Below are 27,913 nucleotides of genomic sequence, written 5' to 3'. Positions count from 1 at the left end.
AGGAGCCGAGGGGCCGGCGGATATGGTTTCTCACGGCCTGCGTTAGAGGAAGACAAGTAGACAACTATAGCCGGTGGGAGTATCTCAATCAATATATTTGAGCATACAGCCCTCTAACAAAGATGCTGTAAGGAAATTGTATTTTTTAATAATAGTCCATTTCTATTCAGTGCAGCTGAATTGTTATGGCCGTCCTGGTGATTTTGTCAGAAAAAGCAGGATGATGTAGAGAGAGAGGAAACCAAGGGCAAACAAAGGATGGAAAATGTGCAAGACATGAGCAAACAAGGAGAGGGACTAGTAGTGGGAGACTGTATATACAGTAGCCTTTTTGTGATTTATTTCAACATTATATACAGCTGAAACTGGGGGGCACACGTGTTCTCTGTCTGAGAAAGAGCTGTCACTTTGCGTTAGCTTTTGCATGTGTTTCTTTCTTTATGTGTTGTTGTTTTTGCACATTTTGCACCTTTGTGTGCATATGAGAATATCGGCATGTCGCATGCCATCAAGCTCTTTGCAAGGAAAGTGACAAGATGAACAATCTTGGATGTAGGCCATACACAGACAGCTTGACAGAACTTCGGAGTGATTATTTTCTAAAGGTTATTCTGCTTATTAAGACAGATAGACAGCAAGACAGACAGCTGAGATAAGATTCCCAATTACTACTCTAAAATACGGCAATTTTGGAAGTGGAACACTGTCTGTCTGTCTGTCAGAACTTACAAGATAGATATGAAGAGAGAAAAAACATGCTATTGGTTAAGATTGTTTTGCTTACACCACCCTTTACATAAATAACATTTTTTTTAAATAACATTTCCTGGCAAGCACTTAGTATTCTAAGTGCTAAGTGCTCAGTATTCTTCTTCAATTTCAACCAACCTGTCAAACATCATGCAGGGTCAGGGACCAATTTCTGGGCTGTTTCATAATGTCAATGATGTGCCTGTGTGTTTCTTTTGAGGCAAAGTCTGTCATATTGACGTGTGTCAGTCCCAGGTATTGATAGAATGACTCTATCTATAGCCTACCCAGTCGTAAATGTCATTTTTAAAGCAGAGTTAGACTGATCATCGATATAGAGTTCCCCTGGCACATCTGATGTTGTGTTGACAGCAAGTGGCAATCGAAAGAGTAACAATTCTGTCTCGAGCGGAGTGAATTCAAGACGTGTAAAGAATTCTGCATCTCACTTTACAGCTGTGATATTTTTGAGTGGTGCAACCACTCCTACAACCAGCAATGTCCGTGCCTACCTATGTGGCTATGTGGCCATGAGCACGAGTATATGACTTATTAGTACCAGTAGGGGGCGCCAGAAACAGAGAGAGGGTTAGTGCCTGCTGCCTGCTAATGAGAAAGAGAGAGAGGTGTGTGTGTGTGTGTGTGTGTGTGTGTGTGTGTGTGTGTGTGTGTGTGTGTGTGTGTGTGTGTGTGTGTGTGTGCGCGCGCGCGCGCGCGTGTGTGTGTGCGTGTGCGTGCGTGCGTGCGTGCGTGGGGGGGACATGCAAACAGACTGAAAATAGGCCACGTCCGGCTACTGGTTTGACACCTCTGAATTATTGCCCATGCCTCCATAAACAATCAAATAAAACAAAAGAAAAAAAATGAAAATAAAGATGTGGCAGCAAACTCAATCACAACAAAACAGGAATGAACCGGGCATTCTATTGGGGACAGCTAGTGTCAAACTTCTACGTTGTACTGTGAATATGCAGCCAAGCTCTGTCAAACTGGATCCTCGAACCCAGAACCATAATGACATGAGAGAGAGAGAGAGAGAGAGAGAGAGAGAGAGAGAGAGAGAGAGAGAGAAAGAGAGAAAGAGAGAGAGATGTAAATGTCATTTCTCTGAATAGTCACATAATACGTCAATGTCAAAATGATTTCATAAGCGCTGCTCGGTCTGCACTAGTAGCACCGCCCATGCACGTCAGAGCAATGGTGCCTTCGTCTGTGAACATCAAATAACAGTGATTCTCGGCACAGCAGGCGTTCCATTTGCTTATGCATAGTGTGTGGATATACAGTATTGCGGATGAAACATCTCATTTAAATTCACCAGCCTCATTTATTTTTCATTTATATAATTTTTTAAAGCATCAGAAAATAGGCCACTGTAATTGATGCTGTAGCGCTGTGATAATAGAAGACATTTATTCTTGCCGTCCAACGAGCCCCTGATTATTGAACTGCTTCATTTTTATAGAATATACACTGCCTACTTTATGTTAGCCTCTAATTGAAAAGACATTTCAGCCTCAGCATAGACATAAAATGGAGAGGCAGAGGAGAGGTCTTTCACCCCCAGACAGTAATATAATTTGTGTTCCTTTATCCGCACATTTCTCTAAACCTCATTAGGGTCTGATTTCTGGGGAATGGAGAGGTAGCTAACATGGCTCAGAAACTGCTTTAGCCGTGGCTAATGTTCTCCTCTGACAAGGAGTGAATTTGGACAAATCCACCCTTCAGCTATAGTTACACGTCCACCACTGCTACCATTCAAAGCACAGAGGGGTGTGTTTCTCACGGCTGCACATAAAGTACAGTACCCCGCACGCATACGGCTTGTGTCTCCTGTTCTCACAGAGGCCACGGCCTGTGGACCCAGCTGCTACCGCAGGGAGAGAGCCACCATTAGCTGAGAAATATATTACCGGTCTTGCAAGAGTTCTAGCCCGACGATGGTGCGTCCCATGGGAGTCAAGTGCAGACTGTGCCACCAGCTCTAATGCATAACATTAACTTGAAAATGCAGCTGTGGAAAGGACTGTCTAGCATTAATCGAAATTATACGGACGAGGTTCCACATCTTTCAGCACAGAAATGATGAAAGGGAGGGAAATTGTTTTATAAATACGACGTTTTTTGCCATTGTGCACTTGCATATGTTTAAAGGTAAGTTAAACAAGCAAGCAAAGCAAAGTCATGATGCACACGATTAAACACTCAGGCACTACTCATGTGGCCTAAACTTGGGGCTCAACTCATATTGCGTATGAGTTGAGCCCTATAGTTGCGTACTATAGAATAGCAGAGCAACTGCATGAGCAAGTAATGAAAAAAGTGTTAAATGTTCTTTTAAACTTGACAGAATGCAAGCACAACTCAGTACTCAGTACTAATACTCTATTTAATCCAGCGTAGCGATAGTTCAGGTAGACACGAAAGACAGGAGGAGAAAACTATCAGCTCACTCTCCCCATACCCCGCATTCATTGATTCATTGATTCATTCATTGATTTAGCGTTCAACTCACTCAGCTCCTTCCCAAGCTTCCAAATACGCCCACAATCTTAGGGGGTCTATTTAAGCAGATCTCTGTTCAGATGTCATGTTCAGCATTGGACAGAGCTCCATTCCAGCTGCTGTTTGTTTTCAAACTCCCTCCACCTCCCCAGCCTCCTCCTCCATTTAAGTAAATGTATGATTCTGTGTATGGTATGTTATATCTGTGTATCTTAAAGGGATTTAAGATAAAAGTGTCTTTAAAGTGCTCGATATTTACATGTTTGTTTATGTGAATTGTATGTTCTGTGTATTGTATGATAATATGTATAATAATTTACACCCTTGAAGGGTTATTACAATATTGATGCATAACTCCGTATCTTATGCTCTGCTTCTGGGAGTTTTGTGATCTCAGATTCTGTGTCATGCTTACGAAGGTAATCTGTAATATCACAGCAGCAGCATTAATTACACTGCCAAACTGAATACAATATCATTGCAATAAAAGGTAAATGGTTCATCCTGAGCTGAAGTCTAACTGAACCGGGTGCACGGCTCAGAAGAGTTCATCAAAACAGAAGAATGTCAGCATTCATCGAAGTGGAATGCACATCAGTTGCGATACATCGTTCGACACTTGACACTTTGTTCAAACTAAAGTCTTTGTTCTCATCCTTTTTGTGGTGTAAAAAACATAAGCCCAAACAAACTTTTAATGTTGATGTCAAGATACATTATAAGGGTGGCTGTGCCATTCACTAATATAATTTATCTTGTAACTGCCTAATTTAATAGGCTGTTGGGAATGGATGGAAGGACACATTATTGCTTTGAACAAAGTATATGGCTTTTATCTAAATGTGTGGTTTTGTCTAAATCTTCCTCAAAATGAAGGGAACCTCTCTTCCATCCTGTACTCTTTGGCATAATCTTTTATTCCTGGCAGGAGGCAAACCATTAGTCAATGAGAGTTTTAAGCTTTAAGTGCCTGGGACATAATCAGTCACAGGAAAATAGTTTCACATAGTAATCTAAATGAACAATATAACCTACGGTAATGATGCCTCCTTTTCTAGACTTAGTAGCTTAGTAACTTTTACTTTAATTATTGGTTGTAAATGATCTGTTCATGAAGCAGAGACGTTTCTGGATCAGACTCGCCTGACTTCCTCGCCTTTTACTTTCTCTCTCTGTCTGTCTCTCTGTCTCACCATGCGTATCCAACGGGTAGTGTCCTAGTGTCTCTAAGATAAACTCAAAATTAAGCGGTTTAAAAAAAGGAGGATGTGTAAATAACAAACCTACCAGAGTTGCAGTCATCCCCAGAGAAGCCTTCCTGGCAGACGCAGAATCCATCCTTGCAGACGCCCTTCCGGCTGCAGTTGTTGGCGCAATAGACCAGTGAACAGTCTTCTCCAATGTACCCGGGCCTGCAATGGCAGGTCCCGTTGACGCACTGGCCCTGGTCCGAGCAGTCGTTGAGACATCTCCCGACCATGCAGTCCTCGCCGGTGAAGGACTCCTCGCACACGCACTCCCCGTCGATGCAGAGCCCTCGGCCCGAACAGTCCATGGGGCAGCGGGGCTCGGAGCAGTTGTCGCCGCCAAAGTCCCGGTCGCACACGCACTCGCCCTCCACGCAGATGCCCTGGCCAGAGCAGTCGTCCGGGCAGCGTGGCTCTGAGCAGTTCTTGCCGGCCCAGCCCTCCTCGCAGACACAGCCACACAGGTCAAAGCTGAAGCTGCCATGTCCACCGCATCCGGGGACAAAGTCTAGGCGGCCTGGGAAGCAAGGAAGAGCTTGTACATTATTGGGTACCAATCAGCTTAACTCATTCTGTGACACCATGACATCTTTGAGGACTTTTTCACTGGAGGGCGATGTTGTCTAAGCTGCTGTATGGAGCATCCATGGTTTTCGATGAGTTTTGCGAGCACTCAGATCACCACAGGACACATTGATCACATGACAGTAAAAAACAGACACATTGATCACATGACAGTAAAAACAATACTCACGTGTGGCGTGCACAGGACTGGAGTGAAAACTCCACTATAATAGCAGTCCAATGTAAAACAGTTTTCAACAGCTTGTGACTTTCAAACGGATTGTCGCGTATAGACCATATAATTTTCTTCAACATCCATGCGCATCATTTGAGAGCACTGGAGCGCCGGAAAATATTATGTGATTTTTCAAAGGTACATGAAAAATCGCTATAAACCCAGACGTAATGGATTAACACTTAACATTCAGTGGTGAAATGAGGTCTGGCCTCCCTCATCAATAAAACAACTATTAAATCTGCAGACAGCATTGTGTTTAACATAATATACACTAGTTTGAAGTTTCCATACAATTCCAGGTTTCCACAAATTCTTCTAATTGAACTTTGACAAATAGCAGAGCTTACATTTATAAGAATGCTACAGTAGTATACAATAAAACTCCGTAACTACCGTAAGCTCTTTTCACAGTGGGGGAATATTATGAACAGCTGCTGAACGGCTTGTTGTGTGTTTCACTAAATCAAGGCAAAAACATGAATAACACATTTTCATCAGTGCGTGCCGTGCCCACCTGGTCCACATTTCTATCAGGATCATGGCGGCCAGACACAAGCATATGCTTGAGTTGCTTTTAGGAGAAGTTTAAATATTTAAATGGTGTCATTAGAGGAGGCCTTTAACCATAACCCGGGTTCTATCGTAGACATGCTCTAATTAGGACAGTATTGAATACTGAACCAAACAATAAGCCATAGCTCCTGTCTCCCCTAAGCACTCAGATCAGATCAGATCCAGACAGAGCCTGGAGCAGGGAGTAATCTCTCCAGCATCAATATTCTGCTACTGTCTCACCTACCTAAAACAATTCGGACATGGCCTAACCCAGGTTACGTGTTTGTGCCTACTTAATATTTCACTTTAAAAATTATTATTATTATTTATTTTTAATAATTATTTTGGAAAAGATCCTCCTCCAGGAGGAGGCCGGAAGAGACTAAAACGTCAAAAATAAATAAAAACCACGGCCCCTCACGTATTAAAAAAGGTTGGGTATTTTCGATGCATCTATCATGGTTAAAATGGAGTTTGCAATTACAATGGGTTTGTATAGGAAGGGGCCGGGGCAGCTAAAATGAATATCAAATATCTAAATACTGAATCAAGCTACTTCATGTTTCATGCCAGCCCACTTTACTGGACTGGGACATTGTTAACTGCTCCTCTAAAGTGTTACAAAAGCCAGGACAATTGTGTTGCATTAGCCATAATGTGTCGAAGTAGGCCCATACACATTATCTCTACAGTCATGTGATCAAGACAGATCTTTAAACATTTTCAGGAGTGGCCCGCTTTGAACAAAATGCCCCAAATCATGTCCGATTGTCGTGACACTTTGCATGCACATTCGACTAGGGCCAAGAAAGAAATGTCAACCTGCATTTTTCTAATCTGTCTCATGGTGGCACTATAACAAGAAGATTCACGTTTGGCCTATAACTTTTGAACCGTATAGGTCAATAACCTACTGTACTTGCTCCGAGGGGCAATTTCTTTCTAGTTAGATTTTTTATTTAGATTTTTGATTAACTGTTACACAAATCGTTTTGGCTCTCTGGTTTTGTGTGTGCGCATGCGTACCTGCACACACCGTGCGTGCATGCATGCCATGTGTGCATGCGTGCGTGCCATGTGTACAATGTACTCACCCATTGCAGAGCTTTCCCCACAGCATCCAGATCCACTTCCACACTGGGCTCTGAGGAAGGAAACCTCTCTCTCAAGCATCTCTATCCTGGTGGCCAGCTGCTGAACGGTGTTGGCCGCCGGGCAGCCGCCGCATGCTGCTTTGGGGATGTTGATGCGGTGTGTGAACGTTACCTAGCATGGAGAACAACACTTTATTTAGATTAGGTTAGCCTTCATTGATCCCTGCGGTGGTTACAGTAGCCATGTGAACGGTGCATACTGTGCATGGGGAGTCTACGGTCTGCATAGACTCTTGTTCAATCTGTAATTACTAGGTGTGCGGTCCATTAAAAAGCCCACTTAAAGCCTATACGTGGTTGACGAGGGTCCCCCAAAAGTCTATCCTCGGCCCCCTTCTTTTTCCTTCTACATTTTATATTGATAATTTCATTTCCGATGAATGTTCGCCTATTTTGTCCGGTAAATGTACCTATTACGACGTGCCCAGAATAGGGACCCTCGGGTTCATGTGATTAATGAAGCCGAAAAAGAATCGCAATGTGGCGTTCAGTTCAAGAACAAATCGTTAACTTAATTGCCTTTTCATGGCGCCGAATGTTGTATGTTGATGTTATTAATATTCCCGCTACAAAGCAGATGTCGGGGTAACACAGAATTGGTGGTCTGGCACGCTGCCCAATGATCCTAGCCCTGCACTACTTAACTGTATATAGCACATTACACTGGTTCCTGACAGCCAGAGAGTGAGTGAACTCATCCAACTGGCCACAAAACCATGCACAAAAGTGTCATCATAGGGTATGCAGCGACGACTCCAGAAAATTGTGACTGACGGTGGGAATCTTGGTTTACATAGAAGTCAGTCAATTGGGCTTGTTTTGAGGGAGCAGTCCCTAACGGTATGTAGCGTCACCTGTCAAAACGAGACAAATTAACCCATCAAATGGGGCGGGAGTAAACAATTCCTTCCTTCATTGACGATGTCGATGAGTGGACAGAAATATCTCTGGCTGCTTCAAACTGCCACACAAATGCCCGTGCACACCAGTCTCCTTTAAATATTGATACTGGAATTGTGCACAATCACACGAATGCATAGACACTACAGGTCTCCCTTAAATGTGTGAAAGTGATCTCAGTCCTTCAGTAAATACAGTGCAACCACTAGATGATGGTCTCACTATAATGCTGTATGACGACGGTTTTGTTTGAGCAATCCTGAAATAGAAATATGAGACGGATGAAGGGCACACGATAAGCTGCTGATGTGTTGTCCGCCCACTATGCCATGTGGGAATCCCATTCCTTTCACTCTTAATAAAGTGAATGCTCCTCTGCTTAAAGAAAGAGAATTCTCTGCGTCCATGTTTTATCATAATCACTGTATTCCAGAAATGGGTACAAACTAAAGCAGCTCTTGGTTTGTACCCATAAAAGGTGGCTTGATTGACTTGTTGAATCTTTCATTGACAATTTAAAAGTGCAGCAGCAGTAGTACTACGTACGACACAAAAGCAAAATGGATTAATCACAAAACCAAAGCCATGTTGTGGTCAGTCAGGACATGGTTGCAAAATCTCACTCACCTTTGAGGGGTGTCTATTGAACCTATACTGTACATTCCCACGTTTCATGAAAGTGAAATCTGTTCTTGATTTTGACAGACCGTGATTTTGACTTTGCCCTTTCTGACATACATTCTAAAATCTGAATGACGGACCGATTACAATATCCTACTGTATGCGTATTGAAATAGTTCCTTCCATCCACAGCAATGCATGGTTGGCCACAACGTTGCTGACCTTGTTCCTTTAAATTTCTTCTCTATTATCATAGTGTTTTTTTATAAAACGGTGAAAATTAATATACTCTTCTACAAATTGCCTCTGCTGCAGGCAACTGCATGGGATGAGCTGAACATTTTTCAACTCACGCTACAATAGTGCCCTGAGCGAGAAAGTAGCACAAGAGCGACAAAACCATAAGTCTGGGCTTTCCATTGACTTCATTCTTAGTGCTTTAAAAGCGTTTGTAGCGTCCATGTGAATGCACCCAACCATGCTTGGCCTTCGCCTTCGGCTTACAAGGAAGCCGAAGCTTTAAATTGATTGAATTTTTCACAGTGACAGCATATCTTAATTGCCCTTTCCTAAAATCAAAAAGTGACATTGCTTCTCTTTCGATTTTCATCCTAGAGTACATGACAAGGCTCCTTTCTTTGTGTTATTATAGTGCGGGGAAAATAGTACACATCACAGCATGAATCAAAGTACTGGGAGATGAAAACTGAAACTACTGGTACACTGACTCTCTGCATTTGATGTACTGTACCGTACGTATGTGATTACCTTGCTTAAAGTCGCTCTGGATAATAGCGTCTGCTAAATGGCGAAATTGTAAAAAGGGGAAATATATTATAAATATACATAGTATATATACATAGTATATATATATATATATATACACACACACAAACATATATCTTGGTGCCTGTGTCTCAAATTAAATGGACATGGTATGAGGTGTCTATGCTACAATGACAAAATAAATCACAGCAGCTTCAGCTGTAGTCCCAGATCAATAGTCATCAGCCCTCACCACACCAGTCTGTCTGCCTCCTCCATCATAAGGGAGCCACTGCTGGATTAAACCACGGCATGAATAACATCATTACTCATAATCGTAAAGCCATGATGTACTGTGGCTCATCTTTGTGCTTGTTGTGCCACCCTGTGCCTCTCTATATCCAGACCAATGCTGTCAAATGGATCAGAAGTTGAATGCATCGACTCTACCTGGCTATCCGCATCCACCGTCTGCTCGGTGTATTCTGTAGGTCCACCTGGTCCAGTCGGGTCCTCCATAGCCGGTGTGGAGCCCAGTTCAGCACGGGGACCTTAAGAGCAGAGGAAAGATCTTTCACTACATGAAGCCTATAGCGTCCCTATGCTGGCCTTGTTATAACAGCGTCCCTATGCTGGCCTTGTTATAATAGCGTCCCTATGCTGGCCTTGTTATAACAGCGTCCCTATGCTGGCCTTGTTATAATAGCGTCCCTATGCTGGCCTTGTTATAACAGCGTCCCTATGCTGGCCTTGTTATAACAGCGTCCCTATGCTGGCCTTGTTATAACAGAGTCCCTATGCTGGCCTTGTTATAACAGCGTCCCTATGCTGGCCTTGTTATAACAGCGTCCTTATGCTGGCCTTGTTATAATAGCGTCCCTATGCTGGCCTTGTTATAACAGCGTCCCTATGCTGGCCTTGTTATAATAGCGTCCCTATGCTGGCCTTGTTATAATAGCGTCCCTATGCTGGCCTTGTTATAATAGCGTCCCTATGCTGGCCTTGTTATAACAGCGTCCTTATGCTGGCCTTGTTATAATAGCGTCCCTATGCTGGCCTTGTTATAACAGCGTCCCTATGCTGGCCTTGTTATAACAGCGTCCCTATGCTGGCCTTGTTATAATAGCGTCCCTATGCTGGCCTTGTTGTAACAGCGTCCCTATGCTGGCCTTGTTATAACAGCGTCCCTATGCTGGCCTTGTTATAACAGCGTCCCTATGCTGGCCTTGTTATAACAGCGTCCTTATGCTGGCCTTGTTATAATAGCGTCCCTATGCTGGCCTTGTTATAACAGCGTCCCTATGCTGGCCTTGTTATAACAGCGTCCCTATGCTGGCCTTGTTATAATAGCGTCCCTATGCTGGCCTTGTTGTAACAGCGTCCCTATGCTGGCCTTGTTATAACAGCGTCCCTATGCTGGCCTTGTTATAACAGCGTCCCTATGCTGGCCTTGTTATAATAGCCCAACGCATCAAATGTTCTTCAGCCATATTTTGTCATCAAAGATTGATGAAAAGTATACAGTAGGGGTTGTGAGCTTGTACGTCTGGTGCGGAGCGGGAAACAAGGATAGACCCTCGAGGGACTATACAAGACAATGCGAGATACAATGTCAACAAACGATAACATCCAAGTGAGACTCATTAGGATTCACTTGAATGGGCAGTGGAAAACACTTCTCATGGTAACAATCACCTGAGGCCTGCAGGGGCATAGAGGAGTCCAGGTCCACCGAGCACAGGGACTCCAGCGGTACATTTATGTTGTACACATGATTGAAGACCATGGGCTGCTCCCTCAGCGTCTGATTGGCTGGGCTAGATGAGGAGGAGAGATCATCCATCGCCTGCCTCCTCACGCGGGTGGTACGCACCAGCTTGTTGTCTCCTGATGGAGCGGCGCTGCAGCAAAACGCCTGTAGGAATTGTACAAAAATGAATAAAACATTCAAAACGTGTTCTATTTGTCACAATGTCCTCCTCGTTAACCCATTCTGACCTGAGATCAGATTCATACGAGGTTTCCACGGGACACACACTGGTCTGATTAACCCATTCTGACCTGAGATCAGATTCTAAAAATGTCAGTCGTTCTTCGAATTTTTCAAAAATAGCAGACCTACAAGCTCGTATCGCGCCACTCGGTGGCGCGCTATGAGCTTGTAGATCTGCTATTTTTCAATAGCTAAAGCATAACATGATGGCAACACCAAAATGGGTGCCCGGTCAGAATGGGTTAACAGAATGATAGGACTTATGCAACGGCAAAGTTCCCGTTCATTCTTAGACCCTAAGGGCTGTATTTTGCGTGTCTTAAGTACCAGGTCTTATTCCCTAACTTGAGTAAACTAAAGACCTGGAGGCGTGGTCAATGACATTTGGCTATTCTGAGTGGCCAAAGAGCATTGACCACGCCTCCAGGTCTTTAGTTTACTCAAGTTAGGGAATAAGACCTGGTACTTAATTTAAGACACGCAAAATACAGCCCTAAGAGCTCAATTATGAACGTCATATAGTATGACATATAATATGACAGATTTTAAGAGATGGGGGCGTGGCCAATGTCATATTGCAATTATGAGCACGGTAAGATGCGCTTTCCGACACCCGTGGCGTGCGCAAAACGGCCTTGAATTAGTCATGGGTGTGTTTAGGGCGTCGCCGCCATCCACCCATTCAGCATGTCCGTACCCATTCACTTCAACAGTCAGCTGATCTCACATACGATATGCGCCCTTTGCTTTAATAACAATTCTCTTTGCTAGAAAAAATAATCCCAAAAGAAGTGCATATAACAGGGGTCTGCAACCTATTTTAAATGAAGTGCCATGTTTTTATTTTCTAGATAGTGAGTCTGCCATATCAAGATAAATTTGATGACATCACATTAAAATTTCCAACATATTTTGATTGTCCACAAATATAAAGTTCTTCCTTCTTTTTAAATATTTTCTTGCACATTGCTATAATGATCATTATAAATATATATCCCCATGCGGTCAGAGTTCATAGTTTTAATGAATGCATAGAATGTGCTGTGCAGAATGTTATTTGACTATAGATGTTTAAACCGACAATACTCACAATGTCACACGTCGCAATGTGATGCATTGTGAGCTGGTAGATCTGCTATTTTCAATGTTAAATTAGGTTGGTCAACAAAGTCAACATATCCCCAATTACTCCTTTGGTAACCGTGGTAACCTTGGATTGATTACATTTGAGTAACTATTACAAGATAAACAGTATATAAAACTAAATAGCCGTAATTATCCCCCCCTGGGAAATTGGGATTTCAACCCTGACTTTGTGCATGTGCGTGTGTGGGTAGGTGTGTGTTGGGGGGGGTTACTAGGTCGATCAGCATCATATTTCCCGGTGGCAGCGAGCCAAGGACAACGGTAATATTATTTACTTCATAATCGCAGAGCAATGGTCCCTCCCAGGGACACCAGACTATGGACTGACACTAGCCAATCACAGCAAGGATAAGCATCCTTTCAGATGAACATCCTGCCAGGAACTGGCCTTGGAGGCTAACTGTGGAAATTCAGGCACGTGATAGGGTACAGAGAGATGAGAATGAAATATCAAACAATATCAAATAAATAAAATAAGAGTCTGATACTGGAAATTTGCACTTGGTCCAGCTGAGTTAACATAATGGATGTATAATGAACGTACAATCCATCAGCAATGAATATTATGCATTCTGATTCAAGTGGCACTTCCTGGAGGGAAACATTACTGTACACTCTCTCTCTTTCTCTCTCTCTCTCTCTCTCTCTCTCTCTCTATCTCTCTGAAAACCTTGAAATCTAATGTCCTTTCAGAATTTGAATGTCAGATTCTGCCATCCTTTCAGCAAATCCAACTTTGAGCCTCTAGAGACTCTATATTGCTCGAAAAATGGGACAAATGGACTGAATATTGAACCTAACAAGATGACACCACTACAATGGACTGGAATTTGATGCCTGAAAATGATACATTATGAACCCCTGCACTGTAACTGTGAATAGAAATCTTCAAATAAAAAGTAAAGTACGGTAAGTAAATGAAAAAGTAAAGTAAATGAAAAAAGAACATCTCAAAAACGGACTTGACATCTGACCATAGGTGTTTTCACTCCAGTGAAGGTAGACTCTAGAACAGGGGTGTCGAACTCAACTTGGGGTGAGGGCCGCATTGGTCAAAATGTCACTTGATGGGGGCCACAACCAGTTGCAGACGCACGCTCGATGTCTCAGTCAGTCACTGCTATAATATCTATCTATCTATCTGAGTCTAGAACCTTTTTGTCTTTCTTTCATTGAAGTCCCAAAACACAGATACAATGCGCTGATAAATGGACAATGTGTTGCCTTTCCTGAACAACGTTATTGAAGTAGCCTATGTCTTATCTTCTTCTTCTTTCGTGTATCATCCTCAAATGTCCAACGCAGTATCGAGTAGCCGCGCCCTTGTTTCTGGTCCCACGCGGAAGAAGCCGGCCTCCGAAGGAGGTCTGTACAGGGGGCAGGTGTTAATTATGTGCTCGGCATACTGCTCAGGCTCGCCACACTCGCATGCTGCACTGTCTGCCAAGCCCCACCTCTTCATTGCTTCATTTGAAGCAGCCGACTCCAGTGCGCAGGCGGTTCAGTAGGGTCCACTGCACTGCCGGCGCGGCAGGTCCTCTCCCTCAACGCCCGAGTCACAGATGTAGTGGTACGGTACATACGGGAGGGCCCAGCAAACTCCCACTCCTGCTTCCAAGATTCCGCCAGCCATGCACTGGGGGATAAAGTCCTCCGGGATGGAACGTAACATCTCTTGTGCCGCCTTGCTGTAGGGGTGGCGGGACTTGAGTCTGTTTGGAGGCTCTATTTCCACTGTAGTGTTGTGCAGGATATGCCAGTCGTGTATTTTGGCTTTCCTTGCTAGCTTGATGGAATGGAAGCAGCCTCTCGTCGGAGGCCGGCCGGTGCAATTCCTGGCAGGTAGGACACATGAGTGGGCTTCAGGCAGCCAGTTATGGTCCGGAGCCTATGTCTTATAATACCCAGCCATGCACCAGTGGAGCTGCACATTCAAATCCTATTTGTCAATTTAATCACTTTAAGCAATCCTTGTGTTAAGATATTAAAGTATGGTTGATTACACATTCACTGGAACGTTAATGCAATTTCCAAGGGTCAGTTTTGCAGGGAATGTATTTCCCGACATCTAAAAATCAGTTGCAAATTACTCTAGGCAGGCTATAATGCTAGCAGAAGATTCTTCCTGAGATAGGAATAATCACAATGTTTACAATAATTACACTAAGCACTTAAAGACAATAATTACGCCAAGCACTTAAAGACATCCTTGAAACCTTTGCACAACGTTTCCGTCATAGCTCTCGCCTACACTTATGTGGCATCTGGATACAGTTGTACAGACTACAGTACATACAATCTACAATAGCAACTACTGTAGCTGGGCAAAAAAAGACTGCTTGTTGAACATTGTTTTGCCTTGCCTTAATTGCCATTGCCTTAACTTTCCTTTCGCAGAATATCACAGCCAGTGCATTTGAGGTGAAGAACACGTTTCCTCACATCCAGCGGTGTTCTAAAATAATGCCGTATAAACTAAAAGTACATTCTGTCACTCCAAAATGTTTTGTACATCATTTCAGCATCACTGACTTTTTCTGTTTGTATTTGATCTGGCTGAGGGCTCCAAATTCCACCACCTTTTCAGCTATGCTTAAAATGCAGCAAGCAGCTGGAAGGTGGTCTGATATTGCAATTAGCTATAGCCTTATACTTATACACTATTTATATACCTTATACACTATAATTATTACTAAATCAGTCATTAATTGCAGGCACCTTAGCAGCACAAATTGCTCTCGAGGTGTACCATAGTTTGCTATTTGTAATTAGCATTTAGTTTTGAATTTATATCGTAGGTTATTGTATTTTGTGTGTGTGCAGCAAACAGTAGAACAGTGGTTCTTTACTTTATGTGTTTATTTAGACAGGACAGGACATTGCATATTAATGGACATGACATATATGAATGTAACGTAAATACACCGGATTTAGCAAAGATGCTAATGCTCTCAGATGTTCTCAATGTTCTCAATGTTCTTATCTTCTGCATCAGGGCTCACTCATCTGAACCAAAATGGCTGGGGTGTTAAGTGGCCAGTGGGTCCAACCGTCCAAGAAGCCCCCAGAACGGCTGTCCAACGTTAAAGCTGCCACTACCTACTGGCCAAAAACTGGAACTGAAGCACGTTCATGGAGGTGGACGTAACGTGCGTCAACCCTGACCTCACATTTGAGAGCGCTCTCAACTCAACTTGAGTTATAAATGTCTTCCGGGTGCTTCAAAACGCCACTGAGAAACTTCCATTGAAATGAATCCCGGTCCTTTAATTATAACTCTATGAGTGGGTCGCATGCCTTTTCTTTTTTTTTATTGTCTCTTATAATTTTTATCCCACGATTTTGTAACCCATTTTTTCACCCAGTGTCAATTATCTAATGTAATCCTGGGCGCTATACTTCCTCTGCCAACCTGGGGGGGCAGCGGACTGACCTCATGCTTCCTTCTATGCATGAGGAGTCCAAGCTGCTTCTTTTCACCTGACAGGTAGCAACTACTGTAGCTGGGCAAAAAAAGACTGCTTGTTGAACATTGTTTTGCCTTGCCTTAATTGCCATTGCCTTAACTTTCCTTTCGCAGAATATCACAGCCAGTGCATTTGAGGTGAAGAACACGTTTCCTCACATCCAGCGGTGTTCTAAAATAATGCCGTATAAACTAAAAGTACATTCTGTCACTCCAAAATGTTTTGTACATCATTTCAGCATCACTGACTTTTTCTGTTTGTATTTGATCTGGCTGAGGGCTCCAAATTCCACCACCTTTTCAGCTATGCTTAAAATGCAGCAAGCAGCTGGAAGCAAGCTGCTTCTTTTCACCTGACAGGGGAGAGTTTCACCGGCCGGGCGTAGCGCGGGGAAGGAACACGTTATTCCGACCAGTTCCTTTCCCCTCCATCAGGCGCCCTGGCTGGCCAGGGGGAGGTAGTTTAGAGACCAGGATTACTGCATGTTTTTTGTGAGGGTACCTACCCTAGGGGACACGGGGAGAACATGCAAACTCCACACAGAAAGGCCCTTTCGCCAACCCCGCCTCAGGTATGGGCACTGATGACGCGGAGGAGAGGACACGCACCCAGTGGGAATCGAACCCAGGACTTTCTAGCTGTGAGGCGACTGTGCCACCGTGTCTCCTCATGCCTTTTCAGAGCATGCTTATTTTAATGATCAATCAATCGGTTGTGTTCCACTATGGATCAATGGAACTAGTGTACTTTGAGTACTTATTTATTGGTACCACTTTTTAATATTAATGTTATATTATCATTAAAACCTCAGTTATTTGGGGGCCCACTTGCTATACCCCCAGGGCCCCCCAGTGGGCCTCGGCCCACAGGTTGAGAACCAGTGCAGCAGAAGACAGCGTGTACCTTCCAGGTGTACTGTAACTGAACAAAAAAATATGCTTGCATGGTCAGCAATTTTAGTTCCCCTGAACAAAGAATGGGAAAACAAACAGACAGGACAAAACAAACAACACTATTGTCCTTTAGAACAAATGAGTTTGTTAATTCCAGAAGGAATTACTTACTGTGTGTATAGCCTAGATTAATTATGTTAGTATAATTCATGTGCAGACTACTGGGGATTAATACTACAATTAATTTGTTGTAAAATTTGTCGTTGTACATAACCGTGTACTGTTTCCCTCAGAGCAGGACAACATGTGAGTTTATCGCATCATGTATTCCAATGTCAATAATACTCTTCTTTCTTTTCCATATCATATAACAAGGTCAGATAGAATGTCAGAGGTTAAACGGTTCCAATAGTGTGAATCTAATAGCAAAATAAAATGAAAACATAAAGATCTAAAGCGTATTGTTGTCTGAGGGAACATACAGTAAGTATCCTACTGTAACTGCAGGGTACCTGTATAGTATACTATGAAATATGCATCTCCACTTCTCCAGTACACCACAGCACTTCATCAATCAATGTAGTTGTTGCCAGCGTGCCTGAGGCGAGCATGAATCATTTTGAGCACAGACAAATTCCTATGGGCTAAATTAGTGACTTCTGAGGCTTTCCTGGACCAAAAGTGACAGAATTAAAGGTAACTAAGGACAACAGTAATGAACAGTCTCATTCATAATTGTACATTGGCATGCATGGTTGTTTACCTGTAGCGCCAGAAGCAGGGTCAGAGATGCCGTCCAGCCTGTGGCGAGCCTGGAGGCCCGGTGGCGCTGCTCTACCAGTGGCATGGCTGGGATGCACCTCTCCTCACCACTGAGCCTGCAGATGAGAGAGAAGGGAAAGAGATGGAGATAAAGTAGTCGTGCCTATCATGCATAAAATACAACTGCACGTGTGCTAGGATCACTGTGAAAGTAAATGGTAAATGGTGCACGGTATACATAGCGCTTTTATCCAAAGGGCTTTACATTATACGCATTACATTCACCCATCAATGGCGGAGGAAACCATGCAAGGCATGCACATCGGGAGCAATTATAGGGGTTCAGTGTCTTGCTCAAGGACACTTCGACACTAACTCTGGGATCAAAATGGGAACCTTGTGGCTCCCATCCGGCACACTCTACCCCTGAGACAGGCGCCGTGAATGTGTGTGCATGCGTGCTTGTGTGTGTGTGTGCGTGCATGTACATTATATGCATGGGGAGCATCAGCTACAGTCCTATCATCAGCTTAAATGCCTGAGATGCAGAACAGTAATTAGTTTATAGGACAAAATCACTCTACCAGGGATTAGGAGACTGGTTATAAGAACCTCTGAACACATTTCGCCACGCAAGACCAAACATTTGATCTTTCCATGGGGGAAGAATGTGGACACATCGTGCAGAGGGAGTGTTGATACTGTAGATGGATTCCCAACCGATGTCTTAGTTTTTAGCCGATATATTGTCCATTATTAGGTATTTTGGGGCGAAATTGCAATGTGTCCTGATTTGGAACCACTTTCACCCTGAGTCCTTATTTTGTGGGACTAGGTAAGGGGCCATATTCATCTTGCAACAGATATTGGACTGATGTCTAAATGGTTATGAGTGGATGCCGCCTCCTGTATGTTTTTCTATTGGGTATTTGTAAAACTTGTTTTCCATTTTTCACTGAAATGCTCTCACATACCAATTGTTGTCTGTTTCTTTCTGTCCTCAGACTGGTTCATCCACCCCAGATAAGGTCACAATCCATTTATGTTAAATGACCTCGTCTCATATTATCTCCTTGAGTACTGGGCTCATAACAGAAGCAATGAGGTGATCTTTTTAAGGAGAGTAATTGTGACAGGTGGATGTTAACGGTTGATTGAGAGAAGTTCTTGGACCGTGAATATACTGCAGCCTTCAGGGGAGCAATTTTAACTTCTCATGTTTTGTCATTTTTACATTAAGCAGTCTTCTCTCTATGAACTACCCAATATTAAAATTGGAGACATCCAGGGAGTGATGCATTTCAGTTATGAACAAAGAGTCATGAGCACAGAACATCAGCGTTATGACTAAAACCATGGAGAGCGCCTGGGCCATGGCTCAGTGGTCCAGGCACCATGGCTGGTAATCCAGTCTGGCAGTGTGTCGCGGGTTCGACTCCCGATCCCGACGGCCTTTACTGCATGTCTTCCCCCCCATCTCTCTCCCCATTTCCTGTCAGCCTACTGTCTGTCCCTCCATAAAACAAAGCCACAAAAAACCCATTAAAACCATGGAGAGCGCACAAGATTTAGAGTTATGAGCCACTTTTGTCGGCCCGTAAACAAGGAAGTGAACGGCAGTGTGCATGCGCGAAACCGTTCTAGGATCACTGAAGAAGGAAAGGCCTTTTTTGTAATGAAACTTGATGATACCTAACCAACAATCCCCGTCACACACCCTAGGGCTAGGCAAGCCCCCAGGTCATCGTGACATCACGTGACATCAGCCCCCATATATGGTGCCCAGGTCATTGTGATTTATTGGTCAAAATGAATTTTGTTTGTGATTTTATTTCGTTTTATAACATTCTGGTGAGCTGGTGATATCATGACAGCTCAGCTATATATGGAACTGTGAGGTCAGATGTAGAGATTTTGGCCAGTGTGTCATTATTATGGTCACACCATATGGAATCAGTGAGGTCAGATTGTAAAGGTATTGAACAGCCCAGATATACTGTCTCCACACACACACACACACACACACACACACACACACACACACACACACACACACACACACACACACACACACACACACACACACACACACACACACACACACACACACACACACACACACACACACACACACACACACACACACACACCCTTCAAACCACGTGACTTGGATCCGATGTACAGTATACTGTAGATACATTGTTCTGAATGATCTTTTCCGTTTACCTTAAATATGTATGACTAAGGAGAAGATGTGAAACATTATGCATGTATGAGTACACCCACGTATAACGGGCATGCAGAGTGTGTTTTTACATGACTGTGTATTTGTGTTGTTCAAGTATGTGCAACTGAAAAAGCCATATCAATAATGGAGACACGTGGTATATTACAAGACACCCACAGGGGAAAAGAAAACCAGTGAAGTGTTACAATCTGCCTCACTTCACACTACATCGCTAATGCCTTTATCAATGACTTTGGCCTTCTTGGAACTGTGTACATATAACTCTCAAACCCCACCTTCTCTTCATAAGTTACTGCAGAGATAGAGAAAAGGTCTCCAGCTCCAGCTTTCTAACGACAGAAGCCGTTTACTGTAGCTGGTGAAGTCAAAGGAATGAGGAGCATAATGAGGAAAGAATGAGATGGACGAAGCCAACCGGAACCTTCTTTTGCTCAGTCATTCGGACAGCACCAGCTTGGCCAGCTAATGGAACCCCAGCTAGAGAACCAACTAATGACCATGACCATGTTGTAGACGAATGGCACCACACCACTTTCTTGCTCATTTGCTGCGACAGAGGCCTACATGAAATGAAACGGCTCTCTGGGCCATTTGTCGCCACACTGTATTGCAATTTGAACCACGGCTATAAAATAAATATGTTTTCCACTTTTAAACTTTTAAACTTCGACATATATAGTGGTCTTTCCCTTCATGTGCCAAGGCCGTGGAGAAAAAATGCACTGTGGAGAATTCCTGTGGACAGCTTACTAAGCATCCGCCTTCAAGGCATCATTTAGCATACCTATATCATTAACTTAACACTATATATAGCCCTAAAAGCTCCAGTGATGAAGTTTGAAAGGGACTCAAAGTCAAAGAAGCTCTTCCTACTTTCAGTCATTGGGTCATGATGTAGGCTGATGCCCACCAGCGTTTCATGCGAGAGGATCTTTTTCATGGATCTTCGTGCAATTAAAGACGAGGCTGGCGAGCCCACTCAGTCAGAATGAACAAAAACTTGCTCTAGGCCGAGGGCATTAAGAACGATAGTTACAATGACTCTGGGGTTTTTTTTTCTGCAAGAGAGAGCACATAAGCTAACAGATTATGTGGGATGATACACGCACGCATGCACGCGTGAGCGCACACGCACACACAAATATATACAGTACACACAAAAAAATACAGTAGACTACAGCTCTAGTGTATTGTACACCCACTTGTACACCCGCGGTACACACACACACACACACACACACACACACACACCAGTGCTCCAACATATAACGCATATAAACAGACAAGAGCTCATTTTAATAGCAGTCCACCTCCTCGCGATGGTAATTAAAAGTGACAGCAGGTAGTCTATCTGCTTCAGCCCAGCACCGCCTCTAAGAGGCTCAGTAGAAAACAAAATAGCTCCATGATCTTTAAGCTACAAATGTGTGCAAGGAGAGATATAGAGAGAGACAGAGAGAGAGAGAGGGGTGGGCGGGGGGCGATGGAGAGAGAGATAAGTGTGTGTTCCTGTTTACACACAGCAACGTGATGTGTTACTTTGTAGCTTGCCTGCTATTAAAAGTGACAGCACTGGGAATCAATATTGTGTCACTTCACGTCACCCAGGGAATTTCTTGAAGGAAACTGTATAGCCTCTATGGTCTCGGCACCTCTCTGAGGTTAACCCATTTAGGCATGACGTCGGGAAAAGAAAAAAAAAATCTTCTAAATCATGACAATTTTCTGAAAGATTTGAGGCACATTTTAACGATTTTTCGAAAAATTGCAGATCTACAAGCTCATAGCGCGCCACCGAGTGGCGCGCTACGAGCTTGTAGATCTGCTATTTTTCAATAGTTAAATTAAAACACCAAAAGGGGTTCCCGCCCAAAATGGATTAAAATGAATCTGCCTGGTGCCACAAATTTACATTTCCAATTTCCTTTTCCCTTTGATGGGTATATGACTCAAAATGAGAAATGTGTCGAGAAGTCTATAAAGTTTATAATGTGTAAAAAGAAAAAAATCATTTGCATAAATGAAGGCAATTTACACCAAGTAAAGTGTACTTGAGAAATTAATTCTGGCAGTTCGCACACTCTGCACCGCGAAGGCACGAAGGGGTAAGTGAGGTCTTTGTCCTGGAAGTATGACATAATTATGAGCACTCTGTACACATGTGTACAAGAGAGGTGATAATATACTGCATGTATGAATGTAACCACCTGGGGAAGTGAAGAGAATAAAACATATATTCTTTTACAAATTAACACACAAGCATAGCATCATTTCAGAGCCATGGTCAATCGATTCGTAAATGTTTCCATGTTGTGTCCTCATTCAATTCCCGAGTACTCTGTTTCCCTAAGTTGTGTGAGGACAAGTCAATACTGGCTTCACCTACTGTGAAATTATGCATTAATGGATTAACATCTCAGAGACTAATGCATGGTAAAATTCATTCATTTGATTTGTCTAGGTGTCTGAGGGACCGGTGGACTGAAATCAGAAGCCACTGGAAGCACGCAGAATTGCACATGCGTACATTACTGTATGTTTGACAATACAAACACATTGTATCTACTGTACTGTATGCTTCCAGTCAAATAAACAGTGGACTGTTGAGTTGTTCAGTTGTTCACAGTAATGTGAGAATCACAGTACAGTGATTTAGTGCTGCGTATTGTAAGATTCAATTGTATTGATCCCCAGAGGGAAATGCTGGTGTCATAACAGCAACAGCAGAAATAATGAAACACAAGTGGTACAGGCAAGAGTATAAGAGTCAAGTATAAAGCAATATAGGCAAGTGAGCTGTTCTAGAAATATCCAGTTCCAATACAGTTCAAATCATCGGAGCCCAGTGTTGTGTGTCGACCTCATATTATCTCTGGGTTGACTCTGGCTGCAAAAACTTTGTTGAACGTCTTGACTCTTTGCCCTTTTCTGTCCTCAGCCTTCAATGTATGTGAGCATATAATTCTAACGAAACCTCAAGAACAAAACCTGTCAAGGATTGGCAGCTGGAAAAAAGTTCCACCAGGAACGTGTGAGGAATGATTTAGTCTTTTTTGTCTCTGATTTAAGACCAGGAGACACAGTACCTTTGAATATGGTTTAATACATAATGAATGGCAACTCTTTAAGTGCTCAAAGCGCTTTACAATGATTAATTAATTCATACAGCAGAGATGAAGCAGCGAACAGTCGACGACAGCGTCCTCACTTCCAACATTCACACACCGACGGTGGCAACCACTGGAGGCAATGTGGGTTCAGTGTCTTGCCCAAGGACACTTCGATATGTAGACAGGAGGAGCCGGGATTCGAACCGCCGACACACAGGTCATTGGACGACCTGCTCTATATCTCACATCCGCCCTAATATGCATAATATAATACATGTATTTCAGTTCCATCTTAAAACAGACCAGTGAAGTCAAAAGACCATCTGTAAGTATTCCTATAGACTAGCTAGAGCACCGAAGTCTGACGTCACTTTCAGTAGAGGGCGCCAATACACAGGTTCATGTATTTTTTTATTACTTGCGCAAGCAGAGCGCGCAAGTAATAGTTTCGCTTGGTCTCTTCGAAGTGAAGCCAAGTTTTCTTCAACGGTAAATCTGTGCCTGGTTTGCTGGGACTAGTTACAACATTACGTCATCCTTGAGAGAGTACATGGTGTGTATATGACGTAATGTTACAAGTTACAAGTTACAAGTTACAACATTACGTCATATACACACCATGTACTCTCTCAAGGATGACGTAATGTTGTAACTAGTCCCAGCAAACCAGGCACAGATTTACCGTTGAAGAAAACTTGTCTTCACTTTTTGGAACCAAGTAACCACAGTATACTGCTAATCAAATTACAACTACATACTCTGTATGTAGTTGTAACTAGAACAACTACATACAGTCTGTGCCTGGTTTGCTGGGACTAGTTACAAGTTACAAGTTACAACATTACGTCATATACACACCATGTACTCTGGTCCCAGTTCACAACGATGACGTAATGTTGTAACTGGTCCCAGCAAACCAGGCACAAACCTACGGTTGAAAAAAAACTTGGCTTCACTTTTTGGAACCAAGTAACCACAGTATACTGCTAATCAAATTACAACTACATACTCTGTATGTAGTTGTAATGTGATTTGTAATTTGTAAATCTGTGCCTGGTCTGCTGGGACCAGACTACACAGATGACCATATCTCTTACGTCATCACTGAGAGCTAGTCATACATATACACACCATGTACTCTGGTCCCAGTTCTCAACGATGACGTAATGTTGTAACTGGTCCCAGCAAACCAGGCACAGACTTACGGTTGAAAAAAACTTGGCTTCACTTTTTGGAACCAAGTAACCACAGTATACTGCTAATCAAATTACAACTACATACTCTTGTAATGTGATTTGTAATTTGTAAATCTACTTTTTTTTTCATCACATATCAATGATTCATTTTTCTGTAAAAAAGTAGTTAGGTAGCAAATAGTTACACGTAATGATTATACATTTCAAACGTTCCTTCACAGAGATACTGAGATGTGATACTTTCCAGCGGTCGAAAGTACTTGCGCGCTCTGCTTGCGCACTAGTAGGCCATTTATGGCCTACTAGTGTGCAACAAGCAAGTATGCACTCGGCAGAGTGCAGTTCTAGTTTGCATTGTAATCCCCATTTTAGGTTGCTTCATATAGTTATATATATAAGTGTTTGAAAAATAAACCGACCACCCCGGCCTTTCTGTCAGGGGAGTGGCTGTGCGTCGTTAATGATGTCCATTCATATTTGATACAGCCAGTTTCTGGAGAAAATTGAATTAATGTGGCCGCAAAAGCCTTGAAAGAAACTACATATGAAGGCAATGTCACTGCTAATATACGTCACACCCAGCTGTCAACACATTGCGCTCCTGAGATTCCTTGTTGACGTAAGCTCAGCTGGTGGTGACTCGACTCGTACTAACCACGAAACATTACACATCAATAAAATAAAAATAAACGTAATTAACATTCAGTTTCTGTTGTGCGATGGGCAGATGCAGCAACACCGCCTACCCGGAAATGTAGTCTCTGGGTTGTTTGACTCATTTCTAACGCTTATTTTGTTACTCTTTGGGTACATTTCCACATTCAGTCGAAGGTGGAAATTGTGTTTAATGTAGGCTCCAGTCCAGCGATATGAGAATATAAATAAAAAATGCACAAAGTAATTACAATGACAGATTGATCCATTATTAATCATGTTTGAGAGTTCAGATAGAGTTATTTCAAAGTTGGAGGAATAGAGTTTGGGGAGAAACGTATTAGATGCCAAGCACTAACATTACCACAGCACCATTATGTGAATATGCTGGTAACATTAACTGAATACAGAATTCCTATACAGTCAGAATCTCATCAGAAATCGTATGAGATTATTTCTAACAGCTGTATATCATATCCAAAATACTGTAGGTTGATAAGATCAAGAGCTCAGTTGATCTGCTCTCTGGGCCATTGTATCTGCATTCAATTACATGGTACAAACATTATGGATTACAATCTGTAGTAACGGCAACTTTGGTTTTAACGTTGGTTGTTGTTTATTGTTTGTTTATGCACGGATATGCATGAGTACATAATGGGTACTCATGTGCGCACGCATGCATTCATACAGGGAATATACATCCTAACTGCACATATTCCAGTATTACATAAGATTTAAATCCCACTTGACATTTATACGTAAGGCCTGTGGCTTTGTGCCCACGCGGCCGGATGACAGTTGACATACAGTATAAAACAGTGCTCGCTCTCGTGTATTTTTTCTTAACCCATTCTGACCTGAGATCAGATTTATACGAGGTTTCCACCGGACACACACTGGTCTGATCAACCCATTCTGACCTGAGATCAGATTCTAAAAATGTCAGTCATTCTTCGATTTTTCAAAAATAGCAGACCTACAAGCTCGTAGCGCGCCACTCGGTGGCGCGCTACGAGCTTGTAGATCTGCTATTTTTCAATAGCTAAAGCATAACATGGTGCTGACACCAAAACGGGTTCCCGGTCAGAATGGGTTAAGCATAAACAACATGTTAGGTGACTTTGAAATGTGACCTTAAAGAGAAGGGTATAAATACGATCAAAAGCCTGTTATGATCTGCCGTATCGGTGGAAATCCTGTTGATACACTGCACATCAATGCAAAGAATGAACACAGGGGTTCAACAACTACAAAGCACTGATCCTCCTCCTCATAGCATCAAATATGGACAGTTTGGTGATGTGTACAGTATAAAACCTATACAATAGGCACATGTACTGTAGGCTATAGAGGGTCATTCTGCTCATGTCAGCCATGTGAACAGTTTCTGTTGAACTTTGAAGAACAGAGAAGAAAGAGAACCAACTGTATATGTGTACCATAGTGATAACCTCCTTTCCTCCTCCTTTTAAAAACACTAGACTTAGTAAACTGGGCTATATGCAGGTCCTTTTTAATGTCAAGGACCCCCATGAATGAACAAATGGACCCCCATTTGTACACTTTGAGAGTTATACTGTACACCCACCCGTACAGGGCCATTTGGAACCCACCTGAGGACACTTTGAGACCCACTGGACAGTGGGTAACAGAGTGATTCCAGTGAGCCAACATGCACAATAGCAGGAACAGAATGGAACAGAGCCTTCATTAGTATCAGCGGTAACACCTGTGAAGGAAGTACGGAAGGGGCCAAAGTTCTTTACAAAATGCCCAATTGTCTCCTACCGCTTTCTTTCGTCTAGCTACATCACATATTGTAGCAAAAAAATGGCTGATTGCGAACGCAGTGATTGCGAACGCAGTAAGCACTAACTATGACACCCTGCAGATCATGTCTGTCTGTGTGTCTGTCTGTCTGTCTGTGTGTCTGTCTGTCTGTCTGTCTGTCTGTCTGTCTGTCTGTCTGTCTGTCTGTCTGTCTGTCTGTCCCGCTGTTACACCACCCGCCCGCCACCAGAGGGCGCATCTGTATCACACACACAAAATAAACATGCACGCAAAATAAAAATGAAAAAAGGTCTGTGTGTGTGTGTGTGTGTCAGACTGCCACAACAGCTGCGTTCGCTTCCCGCGTTAACGCGTCTTACTGGTTTACTATCTCTGTAAGCTTCATATTTTTGGCTAATGTTCCTCTCAGAATAGAGGGTATGTGCGTGACATCATCATCAAACCCGGAAGTTATGCAGGAATGCCTACTGAGTGGCAACAAAAAACTACTTTTCTGGCCTTCATAGCCCATACATCCAAACAGAGAAGTCCTATCTGATTGCATTAACCAACTTTAAACGACATTAAACTCACTTTGCCAGGTCACGTTGCCACTCGATTTCCCATTCACTTAGTGGTTAACACTGTCCTCCACAATCATGCAGTCATGATGCAAACAGCAATTTCACTCAGGTTTTGAGTGAAATTGAGCATTTGGCACAACAGCGAGTGTGTGCGTAACATTGACTCTATGGATCAGAGTATTAATGTCACCTGGATTATGAAGGGCTATAGCCACCCCCCCCCCCCCCCCCCCCCCCCCCCCCCCTCTCTCTCTCTCACACCTTCCATGACTCAGGAAGGTTTTCATTTAGTCATATATTCTCACTGCTAGGCACTGCCAATATGCCACTTATCACGTCTCCTGTATCTGTGCGCGTGTGCGTGTGTGCGTGTGTGTGTGTGTGTGGCCCTCAGGAGCTCAGTAAATAGATACGTGAGCCTGGAGACACCCCGCTGGTTTCTTCACGGTCGAGCGGCAGACGGGGAGGCATGGAGAGATAATGTGCAGCGGAAGAGATAAAGAGGTAAAGTATAGGGAAGTTGCAAAGCACAGGGAGGGGAGCTGACAGACAGACAGACAGACAGACAGACGTATGATGAGACATCAGGAGGCTGGCAGTGGCAGAGTCTTCATGGAGGATTTCTATACCCTTCTTTCTAACTATTTTGCATCCAATCATTCCCTGCAGGGTGTCTCTTCTGCTCTACGATGGTACTGTATCAACTTTTCTTTTTTCATATTTCCTCACATAATACCTGCCTCTACAGTACTGCACTGTACCTGCCCTATTTCAGCTCTCCCTCC

General features: G+C 43.1%; 1 protein-coding gene across 1 annotated transcript in view; it reads right to left on the bottom strand.

Annotated features, from left to right (window-relative positions):
• tnr (tenascin R (restrictin, janusin)) overlaps positions 1 to 13,903 on the bottom strand; it is a gene marked incomplete at its 5' end in the record, with an annotated part of 107,458 nt that extends 93,555 nt beyond the window's left edge. Inside the window, 5 exons of the mRNA XM_080777902.1 lie at positions 4,546 to 5,022; positions 6,957 to 7,128; positions 9,753 to 9,853; positions 10,998 to 11,217; positions 13,781 to 13,903. Coding sequence (XP_080634028.1) covers positions 4,546 to 5,022; positions 6,957 to 7,128; positions 9,753 to 9,853; positions 10,998 to 11,217; positions 13,781 to 13,903 — 1,093 coding nt within the window. The remainder of the gene's footprint in view (positions 1 to 4,545; positions 5,023 to 6,956; positions 7,129 to 9,752; positions 9,854 to 10,997; positions 11,218 to 13,780) is intronic.
• Between the last annotated feature and the right edge of the window lie 14,010 nt (positions 13,904 to 27,913).

The sequence above is a fragment of the Protomyctophum bolini genome (assembly GCF_963924005.1).
Source record: "Protomyctophum bolini genome assembly, chromosome: 12".
Taxonomy (NCBI): Eukaryota; Metazoa; Chordata; class Actinopteri; order Myctophiformes; family Myctophidae; genus Protomyctophum; species Protomyctophum bolini.
Note: the sequence above shows the minus strand (reverse complement) of the source record. Positions and strands in the feature narration are given on the sequence as shown.